Raw genomic sequence first — 13,195 nt, forward strand, 5'->3', positions numbered from 1 at the left:
ATTTAATTTACAATATTTTTACAATAGTTTTCTGGGAGCTTGTGATTGGAATTTTGATGATTGATATGGCACATATGTGAAGAAATTTAAAACAATTTTACTCTTGATAATAATTATGGAGGATTTTGTAATTAAATTCCTACAATGCTGCTACTATTCTTTGTCAAGTTAATACTCTGAATACTTTCACAAGCAGACTATGGCTTAAGACATTCAAGCATTTTCTTAAACAATATACAATATTGCCTTTGGTTTTGGTTTTGGCTCTCCTAAATTAAGCATAAGAAGGAGGTATATTGGTTTCATCTTGTGTATGCAGATATTTTCATCTTAGAAATTAATTCAGTGTTTTATTATTGTTTCAATTGTTTTTCCTTAATCTGTTAAATTATTGGATTTGGATTTAGCCTGCATCCTCAGTGATGTTTACATACATGAATATCTGCTGGTATACATTATTGGACCCTCACGCTGACAGCTGGGTTCTCCAATAGTTATTTGGAATCCACTTGTTACCCAATCGCAGTCCATTCTGAGCTGACGCTGTCTGCTTATTGGTGAAGTGTGTTCCTGCCTCTTTAGTTCTGATGCCTCTCCTCTGGTCAAGGTTGCACTTGCAGTATCACCAGCAGCAGGAGCCGCACTTACAAACACAGAGCAGTTTAATCAGCCGAGTCTCTGCTGTTACTTCAGTTTGTATTTACAGAGGAATCTTCCACCTCACTGACGCAGCCATGGATGAAATGGAGGAAGAGTTAAAATGCCCCGTTTGTGGCTCTTTCTACCGGGAGCCCATCATACTGCCGTGCTCCCACAGCATTTGCCAGGCGTGTGCGCGGAATATTCTTGTGCAGACTCCCGAGGCTGAGTCTCCACAGAGCAGCCGAGCCTCTGGATCCGGCGTCTCAGATTATGATTATCTGGATTTGGATAAGATGAGTTTGTACAGTGAAGCGGACAGTGGCTACGGTTCATACGGGGGTTTCGTGAGTGCTCCCACTACCCCTTGCCAAAAATCACCAAACGGGGTCCGGGTTTTCCCCCCGGCTGTCACCCAGCCTCCACCGCAGCATCACCTCCTACCGCATCCCAGCTCCTTACCTCCGATCCCGCGCAACTCTTGCATCACTTGTCCGCAGTGTCACCGCAGCTTAATCCTGGACGACCGGGGACTCCGCGGATTTCCCAAGAACCGGGTGTTGGAGGGGGTGGTGGACAGGTATCAGCAGAGCAAAGCGGCCGCTCTGAAATGCCAACTCTGCGAGAAGAGTCCAAAGGAGGCCACCGTCATGTGCGAGCAGTGCGACGTCTTTTACTGCGACCCGTGCCGCCTGCGCTGCCATCCTCCCCGCGGTCCCCTCGCCAAGCATCGTCTGGTGCCACCAGCGCAGGGGCGGATAAGCCGCCGCGCCAGTCCCCGCAAAATCTCCACATGCACAGAGCACGAACTGGAGAATCTCAGCATGTACTGCGTGCAGTGTAAGATGCCCGTGTGTTATCAGTGTTTGGAGGAGGGAAAACACGGCACGCATGAAGTCAAAGCTTTGGGAGCAATGTGGAAACTGCACAAGGTACGTGCGTAAAACTGATCAAGCTGTTAAGTCTGTTGCTTATACCGGTGCGTCTTTTCGCTGTACGTTTGTGTGTGAAGGTTTTGTCCGTGATTCGTGATCCTCTGAGCAGAGCAACAAGTTCTTTGTAAAAAAAAAAAAAAAAAGAATTGGTATTCAGCTCACATATCAGACAACTTTATGTAGCAAATTGGAGAAAAGTGCGCGTCTCCACTTTGAAAACTTAGCAGCATATGGTGCAAAAACATGTGAGAAAGAAGCTCTATTTGGGAATTCTCTTTTAAATTAATTACCAGTTTATCAATCGAACCTATTTCTTTCACATCTCAACATGATTCTGGCATGCTTTCAGCTCTTGGCCATTTGTCTCCGGGAGTCTACATCCAGCAGATTCCTCCACTCTACATATGTTCCCTCCTCTCCATGCTTTCATAGCCCACAGGCGCCCAGGACATCATTGGCACGCTATTGCTGGAGCTATGCGTTAATAAAAGCCAGCAGTGAACCACAGATGTAGCCCTTTAGTAGCCCAGATTGAGATGCTATTTTGGAGCCATAGTTGTTGTGGGCAGTCGTGGGGCATGACGTTTCTGAAGCCAAGTTTATCTACGCCTCCGCACCAGCAACCCTCACCTCCACAGTCCAGTTGCAGCGAAGAGGGACGATGTAGAGTTAGATATAGCCCTGCAATACTCACACACACCCACACACACATACAGGGAGAGTAATGTGGAGTGATGGTGTCGGCTGTTCCCATGACAAACCCAAAAAATAGAAAATATTCATTGAAAATTGTGCAGAAACTTTCAAACACAACACACCCACCATTACCTCCCATGAGACAGGCTGTCCTTATCATTTACACTCAAATCTGGTCCTTCATGTCTCCAAATAGCAACTTTTTGCTGACTGCAGTTCAATCATCTCTTCTAGATGATGGCAAGATAGTGTGTTACCACAGATGAGGGGGGCAATTGTCAAACTGATGGAAGTCAGAGGGGAGTTCAACATTTCACCCTCATCAAATTTCCATCACTTGATAAGTAGGAAACCTTAAGTGCTTTTTTCTTTTTCTTGGATCTAAAATGGAAAAGGAGTATTTTTAGAAACCAATCAATTGTAACTGGGATGTTGGTGCCAATATCCAGTCGAGATGCCCCATTTTTGGCTTTCATTGTGACACCTGTTTATTTCAAACCCGTTATCTGAAGGTGCAGCCTACGGAGCTGTGACAGATGGCTGAGAGTTTGGGGCCGGCACAATTTAGGAAGGGCATTTTTGGAGCTTCGGGGGGTTCATCACAATGCTCATCAGCAGAAAAAGATTCTTTCATATCCAGCAGATACTGTATGCAAAAGATACTCATGTGTTCCTAGTAATAGTGCAAGTTTGAGTAAAATGCACAAAACATTAAGTAATTATAAGCTTTGCTTATAATGCATTCTTTCTACTGTGTTGTGTGCAAATTTAAACAGCAACTTGCAGATTACAACCACATTGACTGTAAGTGTAGGGAAAGGTAGGTAAACCTATGTTTGTGGAAAAATTATGACTCGATATGCACTGTAAAAACATTTAGAGCAGAATAAGTATTGCAGTTTTGTACACGGCTTGACAGTGATGTAGCATAAAGGACAACAACCTAGCTAACAGTAAGAAATATGAATCTGCTCATGAGTTATGATCCTGAAAAGATGGAAAATGCAAATGCACAAGCATATGATAGCCTACAGCCTTGTTCTTATTAACCCGATAGGCATCAATAAGACCAAGAAAGAACAAGGATCAGGATAAATAACCTTCATTAGCGAGAAATGAATTAGTGGTATGAGGAGAACAAGTAGAGAACTGAGCCAGTGCTGCTGAATTACCGACATTAGCTAATGATTGCTAATGTTGTTTTCACAATACTGTAAAGTTTGCTCACATGGTTTTCGTGACTTCTCCATCCAAACTTATAACAATATCTGGGTAACTAATCCTGCTGCCTTAAGTGGGTACCACACATGGTTTAGATGATTGTAACAACAACAGTGAAGTTGCATCTTTTCAAGTGAATCCAGGCAGGAATGCTAACTACATTAGCTTGTTTAATTACAAAAGGCTGGAGTTTGTGCAACAGACACTGACAAAATAATTTGCAGTAATGAAATTCACTAAATCAACCAGCTAATTTTGTCAGAAGTACCAAGACCTCCCTCTCATCAGTGGTGGAGCAGAGACACTCCCCCCATGTTACGTAAAATGACACAGTGATGAAAAAGGACTGCTTGGAATGACAACTTTTTCTTTCGGATTTTTGTGATTATGTCTTATAAAGCATACACATTAAAATAAAAATTATATAAATGCGCGTGTGTGTGTGTGTGTGTGTGTGCGTGTACTAGGTCAGCAAAACAACTAAGTAGCAATTTAGAGCAATGTGATGAGATTTGTTTAGACTATTGGGAACAATGGCGTAAAATGGCAAATCTAGGTACAAATGGAGCTGAGAGGAGAATGTTATTATCTGAGAAAAAACATATATTCCAAGAGTGCAGCTGGACAATTTTTGGATTCTTTTCATTTTAAACATTTTCTAAAAAGTAAAAGGCTTGTCAAGTCATAAGGTTTTTATTTGGCTCTTTGACATGTAAATACATTAATATGCACATGAACACCTCGATGATTTATTGTTTGATCTTTGAGCTTTTCTGACTGGGATGCTGCATTTTTCATCATTACTATCTAATGCTGTTGCGGTAATGACGACTCTAAGAGACTTGATAATCAATCCACACCTGCAGCATTTACATTCATTGTTACACAGTTCTATCATTTGATAAGATCTCCTCGATTTCCAAGCCGAAATTTTCCTCAGAGTTTTTATTCTGCAGCATCATGGTCTTGATCCGAACAAACTGTGCTCTCTTTATCTTCATGTAATATTTTCCTCTTTGTGGGGAAAGACTTGAACAACCTGCCACCATGGCAACCAAATCCCTTTTGATGTTGCACTGAACAGCAGAGGTCTCCTAAGATACTGGACTCAACATGGAATCCATCCTTGAAGCTTTACAGCATCGTTCTCCTTCTTTTGAAGCACAAATGTCTGAGTACTGAAATTAAAGTTTCTGCAGGTATTCACTGGCGCTCTTCAATGCTACTTTTCTGCCATTTGCTCATGAGTGTTCCCAACTACTCAACTGGTCTCACAGGCAATAGAAACCACAGGATTTATCCCTTAGCCACCTTTTTGTAATACTTTGTCACACTGCTAATCAATTTAATGTACCCAAAATCAATCTCAGTCATGGAACAATGAGTGGAAACGTAAGGGGTGCATAGTGTGACTCACCCAGCTCTTGTATGTCTCTTCATGTCTGTGTCAAAATGGTGACAGGACATCTGTGTTAATCTCCTCAAATCACATTATAGAGAAGAAAGAGGTATGGTCAGAGTGTCAGATCTCTACATGGTGAGTTGTACTCGACCCTTCACTGGGTCATGCTATGTCGCCTCAGTTGCAATAAAAGTTGACTAATCAGACCGAAGCTTGAGGGCAAGAAGACCTGTGGGCGTACAGAATATAAGCAGCAGATTGCAGCAGGAAATCACTTTTTTTTCTTTTGCGCTACAGGAAGAGAGATGAATCAGAGGCTGCGGGAGGGGATTTTAACCCAGACCCTGAAAATCTCCCTTTGTAAGGTTGAAGTAATTTCAAAGAGATTTAAGGACTTTTCCTCTTTTGGTGTGTCTATGTGCTCCTCTTCAATGTCAGCATGCGTTTGATCCTAAGCTGCTCTTGAAGAAAAAGCAGGCCTAACAAAAACCGACATGACGACAGATGCTCTGTAAGCTCTCATCTACGATGCCCCAAAAAGCAAGCTAATGAGGACAGACAGCGCAGGTGCTGGGACGAGTCGACTATTAAAAGGCTTGTCACAATCTTGAGGCTGATGTTGTCAGCAGCAGTTGATTCATGTCTGGATGAGCTATACCTACAGCCGCTGTGAACTCTGTGGAAGCGAAGGAAGAGCCTGTAAAATTTGGACACTGACAGCAGAATCCTGTCCTTTTCTCCCGATTTGACCACTGTCTGCTGGTAGTAATGAGACTGGCTGTCGGACTGTATGGATTCACAGACAGTCCTGCTGTGTGGCTGATCAGCACTCAGGACATGCACACAAAGAGCAGCCATATATGGTAACAGACACCACAAAATGAATCAGCAGATATGTCCAAAATACTTGAAATGATGCAGGAAGCAGAATAAATTGAGTTCCTCTTGTGGAAGGATTACATTGTGTGTTCTTGTAGTCTAATTAGACTATTTTCTGCATCCTGCATCAATGGGTTTAGTATGTATTTGTTCTCATTCTGTTGCTTTTCATCCCGGTCATGGAAATTGCCATTTTGAGGCTCTTGAAAGGAAGGATACGTACAATCTCATCTTCTGTTGGTAAAAGTTCCAGCAACATGTACAAGTGCCTGCCTCATCAAAAAGCAAACAAACCTGCATTAAAGGTGGGTGGTTGTAAGTGCAGTGCAGTGGCGGAGTACGACCTGCCATACGGGAGAAACAGCGCAAAGGATTTATTTTGTCAGTATCACTTGGACACTGCTGTTATTGTCTCCTTGGAGTCCTGTGTGACGCATTCGGTTCCTTTTTGTGTGTTATCATTCTTATGCAACCTTTTGTTTGGATTAATGTGCCAAACCATATTTTCCACATGTCACAGCAGCACTGTGAATGGTCAGACTGGGAACAAAAAATCAGCCAATTTGACTGTCAATTGTCATCTGGACCATCCCTATAACATGAATACATCTAACGAAAGCAATTTAAAGGGGACATATTGTGCTCTTTGTGCTCAAATTCCTGAGATTTCAATTAAATGCCTACAAAATTAATTACACCTCTATTCAAGATGATCATATAAGAGTGCTCCACTCCACCCTCAGGGTCTGCCTCTTTTGAGATCTGTATTACTTAATAACCCTTGGAGCACATTATTACAGAAAAGTTTTGCATTTTTACAGTAAATAGCCTGAGAGCTCGGACCACGGACCAAACAAAAAAAAATACCTGACAGATATTTTTTTCTTAAAAACTCACATTTTCTTTTTCTGCAGTTGGACCATCAACAGCTAGTAGGGTGCAGATCCCTCTTTTAGTTGCAGAATCATCATGAGTCATTTGTTGAACTGCCCTAGTTGGAAAAAATACCACACCACAGAATGGTCAACATCACCATTGAAAACTCACTTTGTAATTCCCCCGTCACATATCGGATACCTAAACTCTGAACTCCAACGTTGAACGTCACAGTCTTAGTGGCTAACATTAACCATTGCTTATATTGCCAACATTTCACAAATGTTTACTAATGTGATGTCAAGGTAGTTTTCCCTGATAGGAATTGTTTTCCTTTTACATTACTGCATGCTCGTTCAGTAGAAGTGGATCCACAATCCTATTCTTTGATATCACCCACATTAACAGAAAAATAGCAGCATGTAAGTCTTGTATGTTTCTAATACATATTTTTTTACTGTAAACACAGAACTCTCCTCAGTTAAACATGGTTGTGACTTTGAGAAAATCCAATTTATCGTGAAAATATGACACCAATATCTTCATCATCATCATCATATTCTTCTTCTTCTCTGAGACACTGAGACACAAATGTTCAGTTTTTCCTACTTGGCAGAGACATGAATAAGCTCTAACCTGGTCCTACTTCGCTAATAAACAGTCAATAGAGGCCCAGCAGACCGAGGTGACAACATGGACTAATTCCTTAAGCGTGACGGAGGACAAAGTCAGGGCTGAGGCATCTAGAGAATGAATTTTCACAGTAGGCGTTTAGTTTGACACTGCTCCATTACAGGCGGTAACATTTACCCCTCGAGCTGCATGTAAAGAGATTAACTGTATAAATGTTAATGAAAGAGGGAGATAAAGAGCAGGAAGATGAGAGCCACTGAGTGACTGTGAATGCCCAAAGAGAGGAAGTGAAACATTGATCGAGGAGGGAGGACAGGCAGATTATTCATTATCGGGGTAATGAGTCTTCTTCTTTGCTCAACACTCAAGGTAGTTTTTGTTTTTTCAATGACTTTGGGATGGGAACACAGACCTGCTGAATATTTTAGCTTGCTCCAGGCGGAGAACTGGAGACAGATAACTGCCTCAAATATCCACTGTGCCAGAACTCCACTGCAGCCCAACTGGGAAAGAAAAAGACAAGTTCCTGACTAAATCAAGTCAGATGTTTAAAACTGCTTCACGTATTTCAAGACCACATTAAATGAGGACATCAGTTGTGTAAGAATGTGTGCTCAACCTTAAATCTGGGCAGTAGAAGCTGAGGACTTGTTAAAGCCTGCAGTGACCCTGTTTCCATTATTGTCATCAGTTTATCTCTGAAAGATAGCCCTCTGTATACATAATGTTAGACATTTGATTTAATGTTGCAGGCTTTATCTTGTTAAAGCAGTGTCAATATGACTTTTAATACAATGCAAAATTATCAAGCCACTCCTAATTCTGTCTTTTATTGCCAAAAAATATGATTCCTTGCTAAATTGTCTGTTAACTTGGGATGTATTACTGGTTCATCCCTTGAGTTAGGTGCTGGTTTTATGCCTGAATGATTCATATGTCAGTGCTAAGTAGCTGTAAATGGTCAGGTACAAGGAAGGACTCTTTTCTGGGCTTAATGTACACAACTGCATTTTATCACAACTCTGTCCCTCTTCTGTTAGTTAGTATTGGTACAAACTTGCTTTGTTTGAGCCCTCTACACACTTGGAAACTGGCATAACGGCCTGGCCTAAAGTCTCGCCCAAGAGTTCCGTAGCTCACACTTTTAACACCGCACGCAAGGATTTCTTGGTCTCTTGGGAAAAGAAAATACTGCATACAACATTTGGTTGTGGTCCTTATAGGTGGTTTCAAAAACGGCCCTTGCCAGCACTCTGTTGGCTCATCTTGACCAAAGTGTTAACAATTTGAAATTTTGTCCTCGCAGATTATGTCTTCGCTAATAAGAATAAGTCACCTTTGCCCCGCTGCCTGTTTTGCCAAGTGTCCATCAAATAAAGCCTGACCTGTATAGGACATCAACGATCACTGGAGTTCATCGTTATTTCTGTGTGCGGATTGTTAACGAGCACTTGTGCATTATTGATGGCGGCAGATATAAGTGATGAATAATGTACCAGCCACTTATGTGCCCCGTGTGAAAGATGGTCTCATCTGGGATTTTGTGAAACACGTAAAATCACACTCACAGTCTGGCTCAGTCTTAACTCCTCCAGCTTAATTTTTAACAACAGAAAAGTTCCCATCAAGCAGAAAACACAATCAAGTTGCTCGCTTAATATTTCAAACTGTATTCTCCGAGGACTGCCGCTGCTCATGTAAACAACCACAACCTCTCATGTTATAGTCTGTGGTTACTGATTCTGCAGGGAGAGGCACAATCAGTAATCACGCTGTATAAAATAACTTCATTTTCACTCGCTTCCATCTGTGGGCTCTGGGACAAATGTCTGTTTTATTTCTTTTTGCTTGTTTGGCATTTCCCTTTACCAAAGATTGGCCTTACCATACAGCAAGTAACCAAAAGACGTTTTAAACAGGATTAAGTGAGCCTTAAGAGACTGTTTGAAGATCATAAAGTACTTAACCCTGAATCGTGAAAAGAGAGTAGGGCACTCAAAAATGTATGAAAGTAGGTTACGGAAACTCAATAAGCTATCTTTGCTGTGGAAGTAATGTGTGTGTGTGTGTATTTTTTTTTAATTAGCTCAAAGAGGTGTGCAGCTATTTTTTTTTGCCTCTGTGTTTTTAAGAGCTTAACAGTGTCCACATTATGTTTACATCCTCCTGGCTTTGCATTTCCCGTTTCCTAGTGGGGACCTTTATTCCAAACTGCTCTTGACGCCCCTCAGACATTCGCACTCTCCTGTGACAGATTGGCAAGTTCACATGTATCAAAACCATGGCAAATGGCCCCGGAGCTACTGATGAATTATTCATGCGATGCACGTGTTCTTCCTCGGCTTAATTACTGAGATGATTATTTCTCCCAAATAGCAGAGACATCTTAAGCTGCCCTCCACCTCCCAACAAACCCCCCCTCAACCTCATCCAAAACATCTTCGTCTCCACCCTAATGTTGCATGATGCTACTGCTCCGACTGTCCCCCAAACAAAATGCATCCTAACCCCCCAGGCTAGTTTGATGCCACTTTGCATTAATGTAAGTGGAGGATTAGAATTGAATTTATAAAAGCCTCTTCCCTTTGAGGAACCACCATCAGCCATCAGAGCCATCATTCATGCTATAACAGTGAAAAATCTGTCCCCCTAGCAAGAAATGAAAAAATGCAAATGCAAGTACTGTATGATGAGATGAAAATATCATGCAAGATAAGTTATCGCTAATAGTTGTCATCAATCATTCAAGGAATAACGTAAATCTCATCATGTTTCACACAATTGGTCCATGTTGTGTTTGGAGTTTGGTTACTTTTCCTTTTTCTTTTTTTTTTTTAATGTTATCCTTTTTAAAGGTGGTGCAACAAAGATGCAACAGAATGGTAAGGGGAATGCAAGGTTGTTGCTACTCTATTTCAAAGTCTTAATATCTGTGGAGTCCTGATCTCAGGCCCATCTTATTCTCAAAAACCATTTGTTGCTGAAGTCTGCGTTCCCAAAAGCCGACCTGCCGGCCTTGGCACTGTAGTCGTCGCAGCGCAGGAAGTAGCCTCGAGCCGTGCAGAAATAAAACAGTCTCCACTTTCCTCTGACCTGGTTTCCAGCACTGAGCTCTGCAGGCTCTCGAACAGACACTGCGGAAAAACGCCTCGAGACAATCAAGTGCTTCTCATTTCATTTGCTCAGTCGCTGAACGCGCGCTGACTGTTAACTGGGCGAGCTGGGCTCTCCGTCAACGTCCAAAAGACGTTGTTTCACTGAGAGAAAATGAGAGAACTGGGAGAGAAACGCAACTTTCATTTCGGACAGATGGAAGGGCAGGTGTGAGTGACCCGGTTGGTCTGTAATGAAACCAGCAGAGTGTGAATGAATGCTGTGGACAGGTGTCTGGGGGGATCCAGGCAGACAAGAGCAACACCAGGAGGCAACGTGTATTTTCGCCTGTTGGTTTTACTTTTGTGGATTTCCATTTCATTTCAAGTTTGGTCAGAAGTCTGCCCTCCTTATACATTTGACTTTTAGAAAAAATTGCTTATTACTGTACATACATTGGAAAGTAATGAAGCGCCAGGAGAGTCAGGAGACTGTTAGCTCAGAGCTGCATAAAAGAAAAAAGAAAATCTGCCCACCAGCACCTTTAAAGCTTATTAAATCTTGTTTGTTTTATTTTTTCATGGAAATCACTGAGCTCAACTAATAACCAGTCTGGATCATGTATTCTGATTTTTACATTTGTGGTGCTAGGTATTATTGTTTTCATCTGACCAATTGGAACATTTTGTTCCAGTACATACAATACATCACAAAACAATTTGATTGACTCTTCGTTTCTTTATATGTGTACCGGGAAACGGGAAAGATGTGCAGTGATTTGATGAAATATTGTAATGAGTTTTAAAGTCAATATTCGGTCCGAGCACATTTATTCTTCAACACAGCCTGAACCCTCTTAGAAAAGCTTTCTTGTCATCTCTTTAAGTAGTCATCAGGAACAGTTCTCCAGGCTTCTTGAAGGACATCCCAAAACTCTTCTTTGGATGTCGGCTGCCTTTTGTTCCGTTCTCTGTCAAGATGATCCCACACTGCTTCAGTATCGTTGAGGTCTGAGCTCTGGGGATTCATCCCTCCATCAGACTTGTTGCCACTGATTTTCAGTCCAGTTCATGTATCATTTGGCATACCTCAGCCTTTTCTCCCTGTTTCCCTTCCTTAAGAATGGCTTCTTGACAGCCACCCTTCCATTGAGACCATTTCTGATGAGGCTTCAGTGAACAGTAGATGGATCAGTTTGAAGGATAAGATGCATCTTGCATGTCCTGTCTCAGATTTGATTTATTTTTCCTTTTCTTAACTCTTTAACTTCTGCACTGAAACAATTTCTTTGGAGCAAGAATACATTTAGAATCAATGCTTTTTCACAGATGGTTTGGGGGACACTTTATGCTCAGTATAACATTTAGAAAAAGTATTGACACAGCATATACTTTATTTTAGCATTACATACCTAAACTAGGTTTTAGAAGTGGTTTAGGTCGGTTCACTGTTTTAATCTTCCAAAAAAACAGACTATAGTCAGTGAAAAATGTGCTCTGTCAAATCCAAATGGATGTTAAAGGATTAAGGACTTGTTGGTGCAAAAATGATTTTTTATGTTTGTCAAACTGTGTTATCTTTGGTAGTATTTTTGTGGATGCAATTAAACTAAAAATGGGAACAAATGTTGGGGCTTTGCAACATTTTTGTTGAAAAGTCAATTTAAACAGTTGAAGGATATTTCTTTCACCCTTTTTAGATAAACTGATATGATTGAATAATAATTCATATAAACTAAAATGATAAATTTTTCCGTCCTCTGCAGGGAAACTGGTCTTATTAATCCAAGGAAATCTACCCGTTTTTTGTTCCTACATGGGAGAAAACGCTTCTTGTCTATTGATCTCTTGAGATGTTGAAATATGAGTCCCTAGTTAACGAAGAGGAAGTCCTAAACAATCCTGGAAAGTTTACATTTAGATATTTGCTCAGCTGTTGCCAATTCAGTGGAGTGTCCCCTGTGCAGTGGACTCATGTTAGCGGCAGCTGTCACAGTTTCCCAAACACTGAGGTTGAAGGTCAGCTGCTGGCCTTCACAGACGGATTCCCATTTGGTTGACTAACGTCAGAAACCAGAAGCTGGGCTGACACAGTGTCTGTAAGGGTTGTTTTCACAGCATTTTCCTCTTCATCAGCTAGCTGGTTTTATTGATCTTTTCCGCAGTTGGAGCATTTTTTTCTCTTTTTTGGTTTTGTTAACGCCCAAAATCTCCAGAAGACAACGTGCCTCCCAAACTTGACGGTTGTTCACTCAACTGAACGAGGTTCCCACAGGGTCAGGCCACGTCTTCTTTCTCTTTGTCACCTTCTTGGTCACACGGCCTCGCTTCACACACATGAGCACATGAGTCTCTTTCCCTGCTGTCCAAACAGGAACCCTTCTGTGTCATCGCACATACCCGCTACAATGGCATTTCCCGTCACGTGCGCTATCCTCAGCTCATCATACCTAGGAGCTATAATCCAATAATAACAATGCTGAGTGCCTATGTATGTTTGTATCATCCCAGAATCAGGCTGACACAGCATTTTGTCTCAGGGGTGAAACTTTGACACTTCAAAATGTCAGATTCTCAGCAGCACTGACAAGGCTGCTTTGTTTTTCTCGTGAGCACTTTTGAGTTCGACTAAAGGTTGAACATGGATAGGTTTTCACAGGATAACAGCTGTACCCACTGAACTTCCCTGTAGCACATGTTCAACAGCACAGAGCTGGGAATCTGCATCCAAAATAACTCATGCTGGGCTGCCTCCATGTGTGTTTCCTGTTGATGTTAAAGCTCTTATGATGGAGCTTCAGTGTGAAGTAGCTTCAGTTCAA

The 13,195-nt window shown here is 41.6% G+C and overlaps 1 protein-coding gene across 4 annotated transcripts in view; it reads left to right on the forward strand.

Moving 5' to 3' along the window:
- Nucleotides 1-596: 596 nt before the first annotated feature.
- Nucleotides 597-13,195, forward strand: part of trim9 (tripartite motif containing 9) — a 40,126-nt gene continuing 27,527 nt past the window's right edge. For all 4 annotated transcript variants that reach the window (XM_075447931.1, XM_075447933.1, XM_075447932.1 and 1 more), the window contains exon 1: nucleotides 597-1,571. In XM_075447931.1, coding sequence (XP_075304046.1) covers nucleotides 735-1,571 — 837 coding nt within the window. In that variant the 5' untranslated portion in view covers nucleotides 597-734. The remainder of the gene's footprint in view (nucleotides 1,572-13,195) is intronic.

The sequence above is a fragment of the Odontesthes bonariensis genome, chromosome 17 (assembly GCF_027942865.1).
Source record: "Odontesthes bonariensis isolate fOdoBon6 chromosome 17, fOdoBon6.hap1, whole genome shotgun sequence".
NCBI lineage: Eukaryota > Metazoa > Chordata > Actinopteri > Atheriniformes > Atherinopsidae > Odontesthes > Odontesthes bonariensis.